At 36.1% G+C, this 24,009-nt stretch overlaps 1 protein-coding gene across 1 annotated transcript in view; it reads right to left on the bottom strand.

The window, feature by feature from the left end:
* Nucleotides 1-222: 222 nt before the first annotated feature.
* The window catches only part of LOC135221932 (integrin alpha-PS1-like), a 188,729-nt gene continuing 164,942 nt past the window's right edge, over nt 223-24,009 (bottom strand). Inside the window, 6 exon segments of the mRNA XM_064259958.1 lie at nt 223-2,617; nt 6,619-9,110; nt 13,211-13,440; nt 13,846-14,084; nt 14,215-14,458; nt 18,076-18,218. Coding sequence (XP_064116028.1) covers nt 2,186-2,617; nt 6,619-9,110; nt 13,211-13,440; nt 13,846-14,084; nt 14,215-14,458; nt 18,076-18,218 — 3,780 coding nt within the window. The 3' untranslated portion in view covers nt 223-2,185.

Genomic DNA, 24,009 nt, shown 5'->3' with positions numbered 1-24,009 from the left:
AGAGCACAAGGGATAATGGTAGTAGCGTACCTCGACGACTGGTTGATAAACTTAAGGATTATTTCACAGGCCGACACGAACTGAGCCCAGAAATTCAATAATTCAGTGTTCATACTTATTACATTACATTCTCTTCCAACCTAGCCATTTTCTCCTCTTTTTATCTTTCAGTTTTGCTCTTCTTTTTCCACAGTATCTTTTATGTAGGAAGCAGTTAAAATATTCTCATTGTTAGGTATTTTTTATTTTATATCACTCATCACATAACAAAAAAAAACAAATGCATCAAAACTTACTTTCTATGAGTAAATTCGTTTATCTTTTTTTAACTTTTATAAGTACAATGTTTGGCTCCTAGTACAGTAATTACCTGGGAGTAAATAAAAATTCATATACATCTTCACTTTCATACTTTTGAGATCCTAATGAATAATGTATGTGGGTATGAGAATCATTAATTACAACACACCTTATAATGTATCATGATGATTTATAAATTATGTAATTAATATATATTTTTCACATAACATGCCTTTTTTCACTAAATATCTACACATATGTACAAAACAGGACATCTAATAAAGCCTACAACCATGAAATGTTTATCAGTAGCTTAAATCCATAAAAAAGTATCCACACATTCCACTGTCATCTCACAAACGTACGTACAATGGCACTTCATCAATAAAAAACCGAATTGCTACGACTTGCCTCAATATTCTAATCAATGAAATCCTTTGTGTGACTTCTATAAACTTGGGTGCACCTTTTAAAAGTCACTGTAGTGGGAATTTGAAGGCACAAATTCTTAACACTTAATGATTCTGTCATATTTATAAAGTAAACCACTGGTTTCTAAGACAACTCTCCAATCATTTATATAACTATAATTACAATACTATTGATTACAATCACAAGTTGTCCACAGAACCAGTGGTGCTTCAATTTCATAAAATAATATATCCTATAAATAGATTGTAACGAAAAATATGCTGCCAGAATCCAGGGGACTGAAGTTCCCTTCCTCCTCTTGAGACCTTCTCTCTTGAACTTTATCATCAAGCCATGAGTGCAACTCATTAGGGACTGGAAAATACCCTTTGATTTTTCATAACATTTAGTTGTGTTTGTGGGCACATTAATTATAATTTTTTACCTTTCACAGTCCTTATCAATAGTTCAACTACTGCAGAAATACAACATTGTATGCTGACTTGTGTCCCCTTTCTAATGTAATTCCATGTGTGAACATCACCAAAATACATATGAAAAAGAAAAAGGGTATCATATGACAAAGGGGTGAACTACACTTAAACTTGTATCAAAACATCAAAAATATTTTCAATGTTCAATATGCTTGAGAAAATTACTATATTTTATATAGCAATAAAATTTTTTACTCAATATGAAAATACACTGCTAGCTGTTAAATTCAGTACTAATCAGACTGAAACTAGAATATCGGCTATGCATGAGGAATCCTTAAAAAACATGAGTCTTTCAACATGTCTTAGAACTAACACAAGCTTACATTTTATTAATCAGTACCTTTAAATATCACAGTGACCACACATTTCTGACAAAGGAGTTAAGATAGGTTTGTTTCTGCTATATGGCAACTTACTTTAACCATTTCCATAATGGTAACATCCTGAATGCAGTGACTTTTATTAGTAATACCAAGTTTTTCTCATTTTGAGTGTACTAACACAGATATGTTATGGTAATCAGTAGACATAACTCTTCTGATTATATAAACCTACTTGGATTTTCTTGAAGAGTCACAAAAAGTGTCTCTGACTGTCAGCATTGAAGGCACATAGAACATCACAGACATGATGCAGAAACAATATGAAAAGTAAAGTAGATAGAAAAGTAATTATGTATACTACATATACACTTAATTCAAATTGAAAATATTTTGCTTCTATATATATATTAATATGTATAGTTTTTAATGGAGCTCTAAAGGTCACGAAAATTAAATACAGTTTTACTTTTGGTGTCCTAAAATGTTCTTAATTACACTGTGTATTTTATAATATGAACAAGTAATTAACATCCCTATAGAAAAAAATCTATGCACCAATTTTAACAATGTGACTTATCACAAAAATTCATCATAAAAAGAGCGTATTATAAAAAATTGGCACTGTTCAAGACAATACATAACCTAACATATGTATCAATAACCATTAGCATCTTTATCTAAATTGCCAGAAAGAGTTGGATCTGGTCTCTTTCTTTCGAAAAAGCCTAATTTCCACAATATTAACACAATGATTATCAGTACTAAGAGTCCAGCAAAAATTGACACTAATATAACCCATAGTGGTACTTCCTCTGGTGGAAGCTGGTCCAGTAAATCTGGGTAAGCCAAAGTTTCTGCAGATGCTACATCATCTGAACGGTCCTGATCGTTACGGATATCTTCCGGCAGAATCAGAGAAGCCTTTGACTTTATGCTAACATAACTTACCCTAGGATAATCTTCTACTAAAGTTGAATTCCATAACCTGGATTTGATACGTATACTTGCTGCTTGTCTTGCTCCTAAGTTACGTATGTTGCATCTAAAGGTAAAGCATTTTGCTGTCGGAATGTCACCATCACATCTCTAAGAAAAAAAGAACAGAATCATAAGTAAATTATAGGCACATTAAAAACTACTCACAAAATTAAAACAAGATACACAAAACATAATTTCTATACATACATGCATTATATATACAGTACTATAACTATATAAATGGAAAATGTTTCAAAGACATATTTGTATGTATGTGTGTGTGTGTATAAATAATGTTTATACCAAACATCTCATGTCTTTGAAAAATTTTGCAATTCAATCATCATATTCACTCTTTTACAACTGAAATTGACCTAGGTTAGCCTGAAACCATGCTGTGCTTTACCACTAATGTTTTTTTTATACTGTACAATGACCTCAAGGATTAATTAGTTATGTATAAGAAACAAATATTCCATAAACACTGTTGTGCACCATAACACCTGTAACATTTTCTCTCATTTTGATTACCTTCATATTTTATGAACTTCATTTTGATTACCTTCATATATTATGTACAACATTAACACACTCCCATGAAATTCATTTATATTTTCCTAATATTCAATAAAAACACTGCAGAATGACACAACACAAATAATATTTTGACCTCAAAATGAGATAAAGCAAAATATGATGAATATAACTATATAAATGGAAACTGTTTCAAAGACATAGCCATATGTATGTATGTGTGTGTATAAACTATGTTTATACCAAACATCTCATGTCTTTGAAAAATTTTGCAATTCAGTCATCATATTCACACTTTTAAAACTGAAATTGACCTAGCCTAGCCTGAAACCATGCTGTGCTTTACCACTAATCTTTTTTTTCTTTTTACTGTACAATAATCTTGAAGATTAATGAGTTATGTATAAGAAACAAATTTTCCATAAACACTGTTGTGCACCATAACACCTGTAAAATTTTCTCTCATTTTGATTACCTTCATATATTATGAACTACAAAAATTCATTTATATTTTCCTTATATTCAATAAAAACACTGCTGAATGACACAATACAAATAATATTTAGACCTCAAAATGAGATAAAGCAAAATATGATGAACAGGCAACTAAAACTGCTCATGTTGCAACTGTCATTGTTTGTATGGTGCTTTTACGTTGCATGAAACCAGTGGTTATTCAGCAACGGGACCAATGGCTCTACGTGACTTCTGAACCACGTCGAGAATGAACTTCTGTCACCAGAAATACACATCTCTCAGTCCTCAATGGAATGGCCAAGAATTGAACCCGTGACCACCGAGGTGGGATGCCAATACCATACCAACCACGCCACTGAGGCATGGTGAATCTGACTTAGGACTAAAATCCTGTTAAAGGATGTTTTGCCTATACTTTTTTTCTTATTTTGCTATACATATTATTAAATGTCATTGAATTACAAGAAACAGTTATAGCATTCATAACATTCTTGCTTTTGCTGTCATCTCTGGTTTTTGTGTCAATAATCCCATTTGCATTAATAATTGTGACACATTCCAAGACACATGCAAGGAAAGTGTTAACCACTGAAAATAAAAGTAACAAAGACAAATTAATGTAAATAGTATGTTACCCTGCAAACTTTCTCTGAAGGATGATCAGTCTCAACAAGTGGGCAATACATGTGCCATAAGACCTGGTAGGTCTCAACTATCAACTCAGCCTTTTATCTGTTTCATAGAAACTCAAAGACAACTGGAGAGTGGGGAACAGAGGAGGGCAATTAGTTTGTTACATGTTTCTATGAAAATACATTTTTACACCGTTTTAGAATAAATTATTTGTTTAATAATGTATCTGTAACTTGCAGAGAATGTCAAGTTAAGCAGGGAGGATGTGAGTTGCCAAATTAAACTAGCGCTACCGCGAATTTCAAACATTCCAGCTGCTGACGGTTTTAGAAACTATAGCTATGTAACTATTTGGTAAGTATACTTAAAATCTTATTTTATTATAAAAATTTCATTTTTTCATTCAGAATTTTTCACATTCTTTATTGGCCTATGCATTCGGATCTTCCAGACTTAAACAATTCACTAATTGTATTGTCTTGCCTTAGTTTTTGTGAAATTCATTACCATAGTTTTCTAGAGATTTTATTGTACCTCTGACCAAGTTCTGGAATGGTCTTCATATTAAAGTACTAGTTGAATTATTACTTCATAAGTTTTTTTTGAGCAAATTCACATGACTCCCATATCAGTTTGTTTTACTTGGTTATTTCATAAGGTTTTTTGAGCAAGTTCACTCGACTCTCATATCAGTTTGTTTTACTAGGTTATTTCTCATATCGTTTACTCTTAATTCTGCATTTCTGAATTTGCACTGTACTGCTATCCCCAGTGAGGTTCTGCTTTTCCACCATGGAAAATAATAATAGTAATGATAATTCTATTGAAGGAGATTGCTACTTTAGCTGCATTTTATTTTATAGAAGTTCTTTTTCTATTCTTCTTATCACAGCTCTTTCAATATTATTTAGGTTGGCGAGTAACACGCATATTGGATGCATATGAAAAGTCAAGATCGATGAATTTTACAAAATTTATATATACGTATATTCAAATCTGGTGTACATTATCCGTAGATTAATACAAATCTTAGCGAATATTTTATGTTGATGTCTCCTCTGGATTCAACCAGATATTCTCAAGGCTGTGGCTTTGAGTAGTCTGATGAAGTCAAATCCAGAAGAAATGTCGTCATAAAATATTCGCTTAGATTTGTATTAATCTAATGTACACCAGATTTGAGTAGTATATGTATATAAATTTTGTAAAATTCATCGATTTTGACTTTTCATATGCATCCAATATGCGTGTGACTCACCAACCTAAATAATATTGAAAGAGTCGTGATAAGAAGAATAGAAAAAGAACTCCTATAAAATAAATGCAGCTGAAGCAGCAATCTCCTTCAATGGAACATGCTTAATTGAAAAAGGGTCTTCACCTAAATACAATAATAATTATTATAATAATTGCTGTTTGTGAAATTCAGCTTATATATAGAGCTCTCCATTTTTCTTGTTATAACCTTCTCATCAGTGTGTATACCATATAGGATATAATAAATTTCCAAAGGATATGTTGTATGAGGAGAAAACAAATTATACAGAGCAGGTGAGCTGCTTCAAGATTCCAGGTTGAAAAGTCATTGGTCAGTTACAATACCAAATGTTTTTGCTGTAAAGCTTGCAATGTAAGACACCTTGGTTGTGTTGATTGGGAGGTTGGGGGTTTCTGCTGGTGTGTCCTCCATTGGTGTGACTGGTGCAATGTTCCGGGGGGTGGGGGAGTTATTTGTATTGCTCCTCCCTCTTACTTCTCCCTTGTTTGCCACCAGGTGGCTGTTTACATTTCTTCCTCTGCTTTCCTCTCATTGTTGGTGTTTGGCACTGGTAGGTTATTTATGTTCATTTCTCTGTCTTGGTGTTTGGCACTGGTTAGTTATTAATGTCTTTGCCTCTCACTTTTGTTGGTGTTTGGCAATTGTTGGTTGTTCATGTTTCTTTGCACAGCCATGCCCATAATGTTCATGGCCTTGGTTCTTCTCTCTGATCTCCTGTGTTTTTATTTGCAGTGACTGAACATAACTCCTTCTTCTAGGTGACATTAGATGTTTTGAGAGCTTAGTAGTCATTATGATGTATGAGAAGTAACATCCATCCACTGGGCATCATTGATGCCAACAATACTACTTTTCTTCAAACCTGTCTGTAGGGGAGCCAGGTTATTGTTTGTTGAGCTTAGAAAGCTCATCATAAAAGCTAAGGATTACTTGGAAAGTAATCCTTATCCTTTATGACCAAAGGAAAGTGTGGATTTTCAAGAGCAATAAGGGTATGCCTGCTATCAGTGTTGATGTCACTCTTACAGGCATTAATACTGTTTTATTGAATTTCCATTTCTTTTGCCATGACCATTTACATTTACACCGTAAAATAAGGGTTTGCACTCTGCATGGAACTAACAGAATCATTAGTAAAAGAAAAAATACTTAAATCTAAAATCATATACTGTACATTGGTACTTACCAAATTTACAACTTGCATTGTTTTTCCTGTCTGTTCATCAGTAACGGCCTGTGGTTTTATTATTAGTTCTTTTTCCCGTTTAACACGAGTCAGTTCTCTACGACTTCTGGTAAACTGATTTCCAGGATCAGGAGTTAAACTAGATCTTTCAACGTATGGTCTGCGGTCCCAACTATCTTGCCAGCTGCTTTTATAAACTTTTTTTGTGTAAACAGTAGTAGTTCCAGTTACAGGATCTACCTCTACACGGGTGTATGTACCATTTTCATCTGGTTGCATGTTATCAAAATCACTTGTTGGCAAGCCAAAACCACCAGATCTGTGTCCAAAGGAATTATTACTTCTATGAGGGGATGAAAGGTGTCCAGCCCCTTGACCTTGGTTATGCTCTCCTCTATCTGTATTCAAATCCAGTTCAGTTGTTCTCAAGTTTGTATGACTTGTCACTGTTGAGTCTTTTCTACTACCATCTTCATCTCCATTTGACCTCCAATAGGTACTGGAATGATGTCTATCAGTTCCTACTCTATGACTTTTAGTACGTCTTGAAGCCTCATGAGTTTGACTATACTTAAGTGTACCCTCTTGACTGAATCTATCATCATCTCTTCCATAGCCATCTGTATGAGGCCCATCCAGTGTTCTGTCATTCCAGTCAAAACGTCTAGTTCCAGTTCCATCAGCAAATCCACCCGATGAGCTTCTCCCATATTCATCAACTTGTCCTTCCCTACTTGTAGTTGTTCCTCCACTGGCATATGAATTTACTCTTCTAAAATCATGAGTCCCTGAAGATCCTTCCCCACCTGAATGACTTCTATGCCCACCTAGTGAGACACCACTTCTACTGTAATCTCTACTTGTTCCTGAACCTTCGTATGTTCTGTATTGGTCTTCCCCATCGTGTGTTCTGATGGTTTCACCCCTATGTTCACTTTTTATCCTGTGTGTGGTAAATCCTGCTCCTGAATGCTCTTCACCAGTGATGCCTCCTGGATATGTCCTTGATACTTCTGGATAATCTTCCCTAGTCACCCCTGAATGGCTTCTATGCCCACCTACTGAGACACCACTTCTACTGTAATCTCTACTTGTTCCTGAACCCTCGTAAGTTCTGTACTGGTCTTCTCCACCATGTGTTCTGAAGGTTTCACCCCTATGCTCACTTTCTATCCTACGTGTAGTAAATCCTGCTCTTGAATGCTCTTCACCAGCAATGCCTCCTGGATATGTCCTTGATACTTCTGGATAATCTTCCCTAGTCATCCCTTCTCTACCATATGTGCTGTAACCTCTTGATCTGCTTCCAAAATGAGCATGTTTTTCTGTTTCATTTCTAACTATAGAAGTATCCCCTGAATGGGTTTTTACCACTGTTCTGTCTCCTTCAAGTGAGCTAAAGCCTCCTTGTGCACCACCTGAATCAACTCCGGAAGCAGCATCACCTCCGGCCACTGAATGTAAGTCTTCCCAGGCTCCTTCCTCTGGGTGAGTTCTGGCTCTTGTTTCCCCTCTACCAAGTGTATCTGTGCCTGAATGAGTTCTAAAAGTTTCTTTCCTTATTGTGGTTCTTTGCTTATGAATTCCATCCTCTGTCCTCCAACCGTATCTATCTCTGTCAAAGCCACTAAGTGAACCAGATCCTTCTTGTATATCATCAGTAGCAATACCATGACTGAATTCTCTTTGACCTGACTTATGTGTATAAACTCCCTCATTATGATCTGTTCTTCCATGAATATTGGCTGTGTCTACAGATATTTCATCATGACCTCGGTGAAACCCGCCATCCTGATTCCATTTCCCACCAGGTATATCCCCAAAAGAACCCTCTTTGACTGTCTCTTTCCTACTTTCATGGTGACTTTCTCTCACAGTTGTCATTCCGTCTGGGGAAGTTCTTGTTGAGAAGCGAGATTCTTCATGGTGACTAACAATATCGCCATCTTCATCATCTGAGTCAGTATCTAACTCATTCAGTCCCAAATCTCTATCATCAAACTTAGTTCTATGTTCAGTAGTATAAACTCTTCGGCTTACTCTACTATGAGCTCTCCCATGCATTCTGCCAGATTCGATACCGTAACCACTACCATCTTCATCATCCACAGGCCCCGTTTCACTATGACCAGAAAAGGAAACCCTTGATGTGGATGAACTAGAGCTGGAAGATCCATGTGATGTTTTGTCTGCAGACACTGAAACATCTTTTGTAGAAGACTTTGTTGTTTGCTTCTTAACAGTTGTACTAGTGGTAACTTTCTTATGTGTGGTAGTCTTTGTAATTTTTACACCTCCTGTTGTTGTTTCTAAATCTGATTCTGATGATGTTCGTGATGTGTCAGAAGTTTTACCACCTGGATGTGGTAAGCCTGTTGTCTCTTGTTCTCCTTCAACTTCAAGACCAGTGAAAAATTCACTTTCTGAGAGTGGATGACGACGTAAAATCAAAGGGTTTACATAACTTGGATCAATTTCACATTCACCAATACCTGAAATATTGAAAGAATTAATGTAGCTTAATTCTGCTGTGATAAGATCAGCATACATAAAATACAAATTACTCCTTTTATAAGATAGCTTAATAAAGTAAAAGGAATTATTTCTTGTAATATTCAATTACTGAAGACAGGCATTAGTTACATAAAATGTGGGAACTGTTTCAAAATAATAAAATGGTAAATATGCAATAAAATCATACACTGTGCAAAATGTTGATTAAATGCTCTACATTGTACATGTAATAATATTTTAAAGCAGTTTCAGTGTTTCTTAAAATACACCATATTTGACCAAAGGTTTTATATTGGTAAAATGCTTCAAGAGGGGTATTATCTCACAGTTACTCATTCACCTATTCGTCTGCTAATAGGTATAAGCACCTATGATGGAAGGTTTATATCAGAAGAAAAGTTATTACTAAAAAAAAAGTAAAAGAAAAGAACAGACCAGGTGTAAAATTACTACTCATTTAAAGTATAAGTAGAAAGTTAAAAAAAAGAAAAATAAAGAAAAAGATTACCATATCAAGCTGGGGGAAATGAATTAATTATACAAAAGAAGTAATGTGATAATGAATTTACCAGAATAAAGGTACTAAGAAGCAAGGTCTGAACACAATTCTGGGGACTAAGACTGCAGATGTTAAACTTACACAAAATACACAGATCCACTGGCAGGGGTGCTACAGGACTTGATGCATATTCAAACAGGCAGAGGCCATAACTGTTTTTTTTCTTTGAGATTGAGTTTGGAGATTGTGCTACTGCAGGTTAGGCTACAGTTAAGTATCTAATGGTTTTGTCTTGAAACCATCAACAAACTTATCTCTAGGGAAATTCTGATGAATGAAACCAAATAGGCAGAAGGGTGAGCTCCCTTAATGCATATTTATGCATGCTAGCCTACCTTTGGACAAATTTTGACTGAAATTCCTTCAATGTGTAACATGCACATCTTTGTATGATGGCTGACCTTTATACAAAATGTAAGTGAAATCCCTTTGGCAATAGGAGTGGTACAGTAAATGGGGCCACTATTTGTAGTATGGTCATGGAGAAGGTCATTACCCTTGGCAACATCCGAGAGGATTTCATTATTAATGTATGCATGCCTAATATTAAAGGGTATGACTAAGGGCAAGTTGTGCATGGACAGACAATCTTTTATTCATGTATACAGTATGTACTATAATGGTCTATTTTTATATCAGATTTGACTGAAATAACTTCATCTTTCAATGTCATTGTAATTATGATAAAAACACTTATGGACACGGGAAAATACTGATTGCAGTAGTTATCTATGAATTAAACAGGCCAGAACTACATAATTGTACCCAAAGGCAATGAGTAAATGACAGCAGTACTTAGTCTATTAAGCATACAATGACCTGTCAATAAACCACTTATATTTTTCCAAGCAAATTTGTTAGTTGGAAAAGGCCCTACAGGCTGCTGTCATTAACTCGTCACCTCCAAGTGTAAAATGTAACTATCCCTGGTTTTATTTTTTATTGTTTTCTACTGAAAATGTTTTATCCTTGACTACTTTGAACAAACTAGTTTGATTTTTTGGGAACATATCTAAGAAAATTATTTCAACATGGTCACTTTGGTCTGCAAACATTACAAGTTAACTAAGTTTTATATTTTGCATAACCAAATCAGCATCTCCTAAACTTGAGAAGACATGATTTCTTGAAACTGTACAATATACTCTATTCCTTGAACTTTTTGTGTGTGTGTGTGTGTGTTGATGGTCTACAGACCCAGTTTGACTGAAATCTCTTCAACCGTGTAGAAGTCGCAGTAAGGTATTTCATGATAACTACACTGATGAACATACATATGGAAAAATTGATTGTCAGGTGATCTGCCTTCATGCGCATTTAAATATGATGGTCTACTTTGGTGTTAAAGCTGACCAAAATCTCTTCAACCACACAGGGTGAGGTGTTATGACAAGTGACATACACTGAGGGTTAGACAGACATATGGATGATCCTTCTAGCACTTCTATACAAAGTGGTTGACCTTTGACCCAGTGTGACTGAAATTTCATCAATAGTGTAGGAAGAGTTGCCATGACAAAGCAAGTGTGACAGACACACAAGCAGACAATGTCCATGTGATAATCAAGATTTATCTGAAAGCCTTTCAACTGTGTAGCAGAGTTACAATGAAAAGATGTATGGCAGATGCACTCACGGACATTCTCCATTAGAGCCAACTTATTAACAATTTGAATGAAAACCCTTCAGAAATGTAGTAAGTTATAATGATTGGCAGAGGGGCAGAAAAACTTCCTTTAAGAATACTAAACAAGTTTCACTGAAATCATTAAAACCATGCATAAAGATTTGCTATGACAAACTAGGTATAACAGACACATTAATGGATGATTTGCACATCTATGTATGGTCTACCCTTGACTAAGTTTGACAGAAACCCCTACACCAAGTTTTGAAGAATTGTACTGACAATGTTAATGTGACAAACACAAAGAAGTCGCAGACTCTCCTTTAATGCACAACTATATGTAATGATCTAATTTTTACCCCAAGACCAAAATCCCTAAAACTGGCATAAGCAGTGAAAAAACACAAACAGATGGATGGATAAACAGGTACTTGCAAATTTAAGAAAATTATAATACTTTGGACTTTGTCAATAGGGAATGTATGGTATATTACAATAAGGACATGCACAACTTTTTACTCATTCATATTTCTTATCCAATGAAAAAAAATTTCCAAGCTCTAAAGCCATTTGTATTTGCATGGGCTAGAAATGTAGAGAAACATTAAAAATGTTCACTAGGCCATAAATCTAAAAAATGTAGCCAGAATGCATCAATGACTTCACTGGATTTACTACAAGGTATAACAGAGAAATAATGAAAGAAATTGGGACTATGGCAAATTAGGCGAGTGGGAAGGAGTTCACAGCAAGTAACATGATGGAGCAACAAAAATATAGGTGCTATATCTGATGAAGAGAAAAATGCGGTACCATAAAACAAGTCCGAGATAAATTATTTTGCAGAGAGAGTAATGTAAGTTGACTGCTGTAATGGACTACTTTCATATGAACCCAATGATAAGTCTTGATAAGGAAATAGCAAAAAAAGAAATTGAACATTATAAATCAATATTCAAATACATGAAAAGGCAAAAAGATCAAACAAATCACAGTAAATTTCCAAAATGTCAAACCAAGAATCCCCAGCCTCTATTTCCACTCCTTTCATCATAAGAGGCTCCATGGCCAGCTACACCTCCGCTTCCTACCCTTCGTACAAAACACACTGATGCAGAACCTCAAGACCCACCTTCCTTTCCTTATTGGAACAATCGACAGTAATACAGCACAGTTAATAAACAACTGTCTGTTGTGTATGTCTTCATGTGTACATGTATTATATTTATGGTGACAAGAGCTGCATTAATGCATTTCTGTTGAATCATCATTTTTTTCATTATCATCAATGTTCCATCCTGCAGAATCAGTGTGAAAGACTTGAGGAAATTGTATATGTAGTATTAGCATATCCTCAGTGCATTAGGTTTATGGAACTTTTGAAGATAAAAAATGTTTTTTCAGCTGGCATTGCTTTATAATTTAATAAATAATTTATGGGATACAAAATATGCTATGTATACTGTGGTATCATAGTAGTATACAGATACAGTGAATCTCTCTCTCTCTCTCTCTCTCTCTCTCTCCTCTCCTCCTCTCTCTTCTCTCCTCTCTCGCTCTCTCTCTCTCTCTCTCTCTCTCTCTCTCTCTCTCTCTCTCTCTCTCACCCAACACTGTTGATACTATGTATTGTAATGACTGTGCTGTAAATAATTTGGTAAGTATAACCAACTACTAATGTTGAATACTAACAAGATTTGTCAACAATCCACTGTACAGTATAAGGATATTAACATTTGGTAATAAAGAAAAAGGTTTTCCCAGATTTGAATGAAGCTGGTGCCAATAAGATGAGGGACAATACTATATTATTACTGAATACTTAGAAGATAGTTGAATATTTTCAGTATTTGAATTCACAAGTAACATTTAAAAACTCAGCTACTATTTACCATCAACAGTTGGTACTTCTGTCATATAAAGAAGCCATTTTCCTTGCTCTTTGTTGTTTTCTACTTGATGTGGCCATAATACTTCCACCTGCAATTGATTTACTCTCCAAGGTCCCCGGTTATCTATAACATATTTGTGAGTCAGTTCCATTCCTACTTGGTCCATATGCTTAATTGCTGATTCTCCTACAACTTCTCCTCCATAGAATGCTTGCTCTGGTGCCACAAACCTATACAAAAATAATTATATACAAATTAAAATCCCAATATAGTGAATATAGTACATCAAATTCATAAAATGTGGTTAATGATCAGGAAATTAAAATAAGAACATATTCCAACTAAAATATCACGGGGTTAATAAAATAGATGAACCAGTGAGAAAGAACAGTTCACAAATACAGTATCTGAAAAAGTAATATTAAACTATTTTTGTAAATCTTCAATCAGGTATACATGCTCACTGAATTTATAAGTGCTTTTGAACTTATAATACATGAGGCTACAGATAAAACTAATTTGCAAATTGCACAGATTAAAAATTATTTTTACAATCAACTTGATAGTAATAAAGAGCTTAAAAAAGAGGAATGAATAACAAAGGTATTACCAAACATCTTTGATATATAGCATACCCAATAATAGAAATCTCAGCCTTTTTAATGACTTCAACATGAAACTTCAATGGTTCTTGAGCATTCTCTTCTCTTGAGGAAGAATTTACTGCCACAGCAAATTCAATGTACTTTGAGTCAAATGGATATCCTGATTCTTTGAAACTAAGCACTAAAGGTCCTGACGTGCTTACAAGAGGATTTCCAATTGAACACTGCACTAGTGTTTTAGATGCTGAAGAGCACTGATGAGATCCAGTCTGCAAAGATAACCATGACTGCTGAAGAAATAGCATCATTGCAATATGCAGTAAGAAAAATATTTCATAAAAGTTTGCACAATACTTGGCTATGTAATTCTATTGTCTAAAGATATCAAAAACCTTTTACCTGTGATTCCTTCAGATCAAATGCAAGAGCTGGATGATGAGTAACAAAGAGACTTGATTGGTAAGCAGGTTCACCAGTATTTGTCACTTCAACATGAAGTGATACAGTGTCTTGCTCACCAAGTCGTAAAATGTAATGAGAATACTGTTCGTGTCTCTGTAAATCAAGTCTTCCTTTCACATCAAGGTCACTGACACATATATCGTCATCACCACAATCCTTGGCAAAAGTTCCATCGAAATACCTGAAATTTAGTTTTAATAATTTTTTTAAATACAGCAATTATCAGGCTATCGTTTAATCAAGAATGAACCAAAGTTTACATAATGTACATCAGTATTAACCCTCTTACGCCGGAGCCCTTAAAACCATAACGTCTCCCCTATGCCGAGGCGGGTTTGGAGTGAGCGCGGAAGCGGAAATAATAATTTTTTTTTTAAATCACAGCTCGCTTAGTTTTCAAGATTAAGAGTTCATTTTTGGCTCCTTATTTTGACATTGCCTGAAGTTTAGTATGCAACCATCAGAAATGAAAAAAAATATCATTATCATATATAAATAATCCGATATATGGTAGTGACAAGAAAAAAATTCATACATAATTGTATTCAAATCAAGCTGTGCGAAAAACAGTTAAAGCTAACGAGTTACTTTTTTATTGGTGTATTGTACACTAAATTGCGATCATTTTGATATATAACACATTGTAAAATGATCAAAGCAACACAGAACAAATATTATCACAAAATGATGCATGAATTCGAACCGCACGGACGTAAAAAAATGTTTTTTTTCAAAAATTCACCATAAATCTAAATATTGTTCTAGAGACTTCCAATTTGTTTCAAATTGAAGACAAATGATTGAATATTAGGATACTGTAAGAGTTTTAGCTTAGAATTGCAGTTTTCAACCATTTCAGACGAGTTAAAGTTGACCGAATGTCGAAATTTTTATATATTTTTTTATATGCAAATTTTGCAAAAATAAGAAAAGCTACAACCTTCAAATATTTTTGTTTGTATTCTTCATGAATTTACGCACATTTTCATATATGAAACTCTATAAAACGCCTAATATGAAAAGGAGCAAATATTAGGAGAATGCGACGTACACATTTTGGAGATTTGCGGCCGCGAATCAGCGCGCAGAGGGATAGAAAGTTTTTTTTTTAAATTCACCATAAATCTAAATATTGTGCTAGACACTTCGAATTTGTTTCAAAATGAAGATAAATGACTGTATATTACTAGATTGTAAGAGTTTTAGCTTACAATTGCATTTTTTGACTATTTCGGTAGAGTCAAAGTTGACCGAACGTGGTTTTTTTTCTATTTATCGTGATTTATATGCAAATATTCCGAAAAAGAGAAAAGCTACAACCTTCAATCATTTTTAGTTTTATTCTAAATGAAATTGCGCACATTTTCATATATAAAACTTTATGTAACGGCTAATTTAAAATGGTGCAAACATTAGGACAATCGCACGAAAAAAATTTATCAGAAGAGTTACCGCGCGGACGTAAGGAAAAAGTTTTTTCATAAATTCACCATAAATCGAAATATTGAGATAGAGACTTCCAATTCGTTGCAAAATGAAGGTAAATGATTGAATATTACTAGAATATAAGTGTTTTAGCTTACAATTGCGTTTTTCGACCATTTCGGTAAAGTCAAAGTTGACCTAAGGTTGAAATTTTTGCACTTATAGTTATTTATATGAAAATTTTTCAAAACTGATAAAAGCTACAACCATGGGTTGTTTTTAGTTGTATTGTGCATGAAATTGCGCACATTTCCATATATAAAACTTTATGTAACGGCAAATTTAAAATGGTGCAAACATTAGGACAATCACACACAAAAAATTTATCAGAAGAGTTACCGCGCGGACGTAAGGAAAAAGTTTTTTCATAAATTCACCATAAATTGAAATATTGTGCTTGAGACGTCCAATTTGTTGCAATATGAAGGCAAATGATTGAATATTACTAGAATATAAGAGTTTTGGCTTACAATTGCGTTTTTCTACCATTTCGGTAGAGTCAAAGTTGACCGAAGGTTGAAATTTTGGCACTTATCGTTATTTATATGAAAATATTTCAAAACTGATAAAAGCTACAATCATGAGTATATTTTTTTTTTGTATTCTACATGAAATTGCGCACATTTTCATATATAATACTTCATGTAACGGATAATTTAAAACTGCAAAAATTATGACAAAGTGACAAAATAAATTTTGAGATGTGTCACTAATACTTTTTAGTCTGATAAGAAAGAAATTTGCACTTGCGCGCCTGCGTAACGATTGTAAACAAAACAACGCCTTGATCCGTGAACTCCCAGCATCCCCCAAGGCACGTGATTCAAAAGTTTTCGGCTGGTAGGCCTATAAGTATTTTTCAGCGAATTTAAAAAAAAACTTTTTTGAGTCGACGTATAATACGTCCAATCGGCATACGGGAGACATTTTGACTCGACGTTTAATACGTCCAATCAGCGTAAGAGGGTTAAAATGCTATAAAGTCAATACTGTACTGTATATGAAAACACTTGCTGCTAAGAAATTTTTAAAATACCCGCTCCCTTTAGCATGATTCCTTTTTATTTAAAATTATTATTAGTAAATAATTTTTATTTCTTAATACAAAGACTGATGTCAGTACTGTTGGATAGTAAAATGAAAGCTTAAGTCATATTAGTATTGCAGCTTTCAAGCTAACTAAACAGTACGTACTGACTATGATGCTTGTGGTAATATTCCTTACTATGGCTCTGGAGTAATTTAATATTTTTAAGGTTCAACTATCCAAAAATAATGAAATAAAAAATCAACCTGCTTCACTTACACAAACAATAGATTTACTTATAAACTAGAAGTACATTTTACCAGGCCTAATTAGGTCTGACCTAGTCCAGAATTCATTCAGATCTTAATTAGTATATGTTGACTGGTGAGTGTGGGGCTTGTCTCCAAGATAAGTAACTTATTGCCTTTCTTTAGGAGTTTTACTACCCAAGGATCTGCTTCTATCTGATCCCTGTGGTTCCAGAATTCCTTGATGTAATCCCCAGTGATAATGGACAGTAGCATTGTTAGCAGAGTTACTCATCAACCCCTCCCAGGGAAAGGAGAATTTTGGAAAGTCCTTCAGCCTCTACCTTAATGAAAAGGTCCACAGTGTCTTTTAGATACAGTCTGCTTGTTCAGCATTACCATATAAGGTCCCTGGCTGGGCTTCTATGAAACTGAGTACATATGTACTGTCTCCATCTAAAGGATTAACCATACAGTGATATAAAATTTCCCTGGAGACTTTGAAAAACAAGTCTTTTGAACTCCCCAAGGATCTCATGGCAACCCACAAAGTGGCTGTATCTATAACCTTTCTGTGATCTTTCACTTAGTTTGGGGAACAAAAAAACTGGCCCATGATACCCAAGGCATAAAAAAGGTTAAGAGACTTGTTATATACTGTACACATCTCTGTCTGAGAGCAAAGTTAACCAGTGAACATAAGATTGCATTTATATTTACCCATGACTAGTATCTCCTAAAAAAAAAATCTTACTAGAATAATGAAGAAGCTGGATCACTATAGTCTTCACAAGTGAAGATGTGGCACTTCTGCAAGAGGGGCACATGATTGGCTGATGATCATTTCCAATATCATTGGCTTATTGTGATAACCATTTCTCCAGGTGCACATGTGTCACCAGTGCCTTGTATATGTTTTGATGCTTATAATAGGACTGACCTTGTGCACTGAAATAACAGTATACTATCCTCAAAGTATAATGTGGGTGTCATATAATTTGATCTTCTGTAACACAGACCATGATACACATATCTCACCTTAATGCTTCCTGCTGGTTTAGGATAGGATAATCATCAATGTCTGGAACAGCATCCCCTTCATTGACGGGTCGTGGTTCTCGCTGCACTATTTCGTAAGAAAGCTTGAATTTCAGAGGCTGAAGTATATTCCTTGGGCCATCCTAAAGATAATATGAGAAGTAAACAGACTTAAGTACAGATGATAATCATAAAATCCTATACAAAATTACAATCTAACAATACCCTGCTAGAGTCATTGGGAAAGAAAAGAATTACAAGTCCATTCTATGTATGAATTCCTAATATGTAGAATTCTTAATATGTTGTGGTAGGCTTAGAGTTATGAAATGAGTTGCATTATGCAAAGAATGTCCACATTAATTAAATCCATCTACAAAAGTTATTTTTTAATCATCCAACACTGAAAGGCAATTCCTCTGTACTAAGACCATACCATTATTTTGTATTTATGTAGTACAGTAGTAATAATAATAATAATATTAATAAAAATAATAATACAGGTACCCAATCCTTCATCCAAAATCATTGGGGCCATATGTGTTTCAGTATTTTAAATTTTCCAGATTTCCGAACTGTGGGGTCAGGAGGATAATCAAACATCACTGCAGCAAAAACATTTTCTTTTTCCTTTTTAAGTTTTTTCATTATAGTTTCTTATGATTTATATTAGTATATATACTGTTGAATGAATGTGAGATAATTAAGACCATCAATAGTAATATAGTGGGACAATTAAGACCATGTTAACTAACACATTATTTTCAACAAAACCATAAAGTAAAAATAAAATTTTTATGAAAAAATAATGTTTTTATATATACTTGCCAAGTATGTAATTACATTGCTCACAGTTTCATTTGCGGGCAGCTTAAAAATGTTGAAAATCTCGATAGCTCTAATGTTGGAGTAGGTACTAACCCCGCCCTTCTGGGGTAAGAGGGGAACAAGTTCAGCTAGGAGTTAAATTGTTTTCGCCCTTTTCCCATATACAGGGAGGAGGGAGGGCTCTGATTTGTAATTACTTGGTAAGTATACATATATATATAGAGAGAGAGAGATATATAGAGAGATATAGATATATAGATAGATATAATATATATAGATTTAATCTTGGACCGCATTTTACATGTAAAATGGCTAATCCGTTCCAACCCCTCCAAAAACACCCCGGTAAATTTCATAATAAAGCTAAATTGACCTATAAACAATGAAATACTACAACAATTAGGACCATCCAATACCTAACTTAATACGTACTGTAATATACCTGTAAATAAAGTGTATTAGTGTGCATGGTATACAAGAAATAGTGTACGTACATAGGTACGTATGTAGTAAAATGTGGAAGCGTACCTTTCGAGTGAGGCTATCTCCGAAAGTGGCGACAGAGGAGGACAAACGGAAGCTACGTAAGTACACTTAACTTTACGAAACACATAAAAAATGTAAGGAAAACATACATAAACTAAACTTTATGAAACACATTAACAAAACTGTAACACTTAACTTTACAAAAAACTAAAATTAAAAAAAAAAATTTTCGTTACAAAATTCCAACTTCTTCACCACTTTCAACTTTCTGTTTAGTAGTATCACTTGGTTCTTCCTTTTTGCTTACTACTCCTACTAAAGGCCTCTTTAAAAAATAACTATCCAAGGAAGATTGCTTCTGCCTACTTTTAACAATGTTCCTGAAACGACTCGGGCAAACGTCATCGAACTGTGCAAGCATACAACCTGTGTAAGCCTTTTCGTTGTGTGTCTTTTCTATGAATGATTGCACCTTTTGAAAAGCAGTTAGAGCATCCTTAATTTCTTCCGTTGTCATAGAGTCCTCGTCCTCCTCCTCGCCGCTGCTAGAGAACTCCTCTTGAACGACGTTATGTTGCATGGCCTCCAACTCCTTCAGGTCATCCGTCGTAAGCTCCTCTTGGTGCTCCTCGAGAGGGTCATTGATGTCGTCCTCGTCGACGACCAGCCCCATGGACTTGCCGGTGCAACGATCTCGTCAAGATCTGGTTGCGAAACAGTTTCAGGATCGTCAACTGTTTCTGAATCTGCGGCACCAGCTTCGCCCACGTTGAATCCCTCGAAGTCTCGGGCGGATACGGCATCAGGCCAGAGTTTCCTCCACGAGGAATTCAAGGTTTGCCTCCAAACCTCCTGCCAAGCTTGGTCGATGAGTCGGATGCATATCACGATATCGAAATGCTCCTTCCAAAATTCACGCAAGGTGAGGTTTGTGGTATCAGTGATGTTGAAACATCTCTTGAAAAGATGTTTCGTATACAGCTTCTTAAAGTTTGATATCACTTGCTGGTCCATGGGCTGGAGGAGAGGGGTGGTGTTAGGCGGAAGATAAAAGAACCTTGATGAAGGAATACTCCGCTACGATATCTTCCTCGAGGCCAGGAGGGTGAGCAGGGCCATTGTCCAACACCAGCAGGCATTTCAGAGGGAGGCGCTTCTCTTCCAAGAATTTTTTCACTGTCGGGCCGAAACAGATTTACCCACTCGGTGAACAAAAGCCTCGTTACCCAGGCTTTTGCATTAGCCCTCCACATCACTGGAAGCTTCTCCTTAAGCATTTTGTGGGCTCGAGGAATGATAGACAAGTAGGGGCTTCACCTTGCAATCCCCACTGGCGTTCGAACAAAGTGCGAGCGTAAGCCTGTCTTTCAAAGGCTTATGCCTGGGTAGCTTCTTCTCTTCCTCCATGATTTACGTCCAAAAAAGGCCAGTCTCATCACAGTTGAAGACTTGCTGAGAACTGTAGCCTTCCTTGATCATCATCTTGTCAAACGTCTTTTTAAATGCTTCGGCCGCTTTCGTGTCCGAGCTGGCCGCCTCCCCATGCCGCACCACCGAATGGATGCCAGTCCGTTTAAGGAATTTCTCAAACCACCCATGCGAAGCCTTGAAGTCTGGGGTTGGCGTTGATGTCCCTTCTCCTCCGTCGTCTTCGGCCTGAGCAATCAAATCGCCGAAAATAGCACTGGCCTTGTGGGAGATTGCAGTCTCCATTATCGTATCGCCAGCGATTTCTTTGTCTTTTATCCAGACAAGAAGAAGCCTTTCCATTTCATCGTGCACATGGGTCCTCTTGCTGGACAAAATAGTAACGCCCTTGGAAGGTGTAGCTGCTTTGATGGCATCCTTCTGCTTAAGGATGGTGCCTATTGTAGACGGATTTCGGCCGTATTCCTTGGCGATCACACTCAATCGCACACCAGCTTCATACTTCTTGATAATCTCCATCTTCGTTTCTTGGGACCCATGACTACGTATACGTATACTGTACGTAATTATGTTATGTAGTACGTATATGTATGTAGTAAAGTTCTCACACAACACGATAAAGTATACTACAACGAAATCACTAACGAATTTACGTTAATAAACGAAATCATTAGAACGAACAAAAACCATGTGCGTACGATACAGATGATGCTGTGCAGTGCCCGAAGAAGCATGCTGCTACGTAGATGCATGATGGGAGGGATGCTGACCAATGGGAGAGAAGGATCTCATGGGAGAGCGGGAGGATGGTCGCGAGTCTACTCAGTTGGCGGCGCGCGAGTTTCAAAATTGTTATCGGTGGTCCGGGCGAATCTCGGACTTTACAGCAACAACCTTTCGTATCTTCAGCAATTTTCGTATGTAGAGCCGTAAAATTTTTCGTATTTGTTTTCGTATCTCAAGTTTTTTGTAAGTTTAGCCTTTCGTATCTCGAGGTACCACTGTACTACTATAAAAATGTAACTTACCAAGTAATTTACATTGCTGAATCCCAAATTGACCTGCAGGTGGGATATGGCTAGTTTCTACTTGAAACATACCAATGATATTGCCAATGATAATGCCTTGGAGAACAGAAAATAATAGCATTGAAACAGTGCTTGTTGTTCTTTATCTGATAAGAGAGCTGCTGCAGGTAGATACTACCTCTGGTCTTATCTGTATGTAGGGTGAGCCTAGTTGGCCAGATTCACCTCTACAACAGTGGGGCTTTGAAGCTCTGGGCATAGACTGACTAAATAATGACCAGACAAAACAACATAAATCACCTACACTGCAACAATATAAAACCACCACTGAACCATTAAAAATAAGAATGGATGGCACTCCAAGCACTAAGTGCTCCTAGGCTCCCCTTGAACTCAACACCTGATATCAAGGTGAAGACATGAAAAGATAGGGAGAACGGCTTCCTATGGTCCCTCACCCAACACCCTGCCAGCTATGGATAACAGTGCTAAAACACTATAATTATTGAATAACAGTTCTATGTCTTTCAGATAATGAGTCACTAAAAATGATCTAACGACATAGCAACTGATCTGATTTCGTGAGCTTTAGCTCTTACTGACATTGAGCCCTCCACTCCAACCTACGCATGGGCTTCACTGATCAGTTCTTTAAGAAAAAATGTTAGTCCATTCCCAGACATGGCACAGAACAGGTTTTTGACTGAGCACCAGATGAGATTCTAGGGACCTCAAATCCTTTTTCATTCTAACCAATAATATCTTAGTCCTCTCTCTGAACACAGTTCTCTCCTCTTCTTTTGGGCCTAATATTTCTGTCAAACTTTTGATAATAAATGAACGAGGCCAGAGCTTGATAGGATCTTCATTTTGGCCAAAATACCCAGGGTTAACAAACATACAGTATCTCTGTGTGTGAAACCCACTTTTTTTGTACATAATGATAGGATCTTAGTTGTCCTTAAATACAGGAGGAAGTCTGCAACATCCTCTACAGACGTCGAAGAAGCCGAGACGTCATGTCTTTTACACCTAATAGACCTTGTCAGAAGAGACACACTTGCACTTTGCTATTGCTTCAGAAGCAGTTCTTGAAACTCCCTTTGTCAGAGGATTTTCCTGATGGTACACAACCTGTCAGAGCCAAAGTGGACAATCCTTGGTGGAAGCGGTTGAAAAGGGGCTGTTTGAGCAGACTTACTCTGTGGTAAAGGCCTCGGAAGGTCTCTCGCTAACAATAGGTCTGGAAACCATTCCTGTCAGAATGGGGCCTACCAAGGTCCTTATGAGATTTGAGTAACTCTTGAAATTGTTGATCACCTCTCATATCATTCAGAATGATGGAATCACATAGAGGTCCATGTTCAACCAGTCCCGCGACATGGCGTCCGGTGCCCAAGTAACATGGTCAGAGACTAGTGAACAAAAATTTGAAGGCAATAAATAATTTTTTTTATGTTACAAACAGATCTACAAGCGGTCTCCCTCACAGTTTCCACCTCCCTACGGCCTCCGGTATGACTGCTCCCAGAAGCAGGGGAGTACGCAAGTGACCCTTGCTCAGGAGCATTGGCTGGATGAACAGTCACCTCTTCCACTCAACTAACAATACTTATACTATTCTATTCCCTATCCAGAAGGTGCACACTGAACCTTCTAGTACACAAAATTTTTTAATCGAGGCTGGCAATGGGGTTGGGATCAGAAGTAGGGGAGCAGGTTGATTAATCAAAGGACTGAGAACAGGTGACAAAGCAGAAGCAGGCATAGAAATATTATGAACATGTACAGAATACTTCTCAGAATGTCTGATCTATTCTTACTTCTAGTGGCCAGCTTAGCACGCTTTCTTTCTGTCTAATTTTGATAAGTGAGACCTCAAATCTTCCACGTCTCCATGTCTAATTTGGCTTTGCACCATCATTGCAATTCTTGTAGATTGAAGATTCCTGTCCTCTACATTCAATGCACAAGGTATGCAAATCACACTTTTCTTGTCAGTCTGGTATTGCAGCTTTGCTACAACACCTTACACTAGTTCTACTACCACTAATGTCAGACATATTGAAAAAAAGTAATCATCTTGAAAAGTCAAATTCGGTAAGCTGTCGTAATAATTCAAGTCTATGTCCTCCAGGAAACCTGAAAGAATTTGGAAAGCTGA

Source organism: Macrobrachium nipponense, chromosome 3, assembly GCF_015104395.2.
Source record: "Macrobrachium nipponense isolate FS-2020 chromosome 3, ASM1510439v2, whole genome shotgun sequence".
Taxonomy (NCBI): Eukaryota; Metazoa; Arthropoda; class Malacostraca; order Decapoda; family Palaemonidae; genus Macrobrachium; species Macrobrachium nipponense.
Note: the sequence above shows the minus strand (reverse complement) of the source record. Positions and strands in the feature narration are given on the sequence as shown.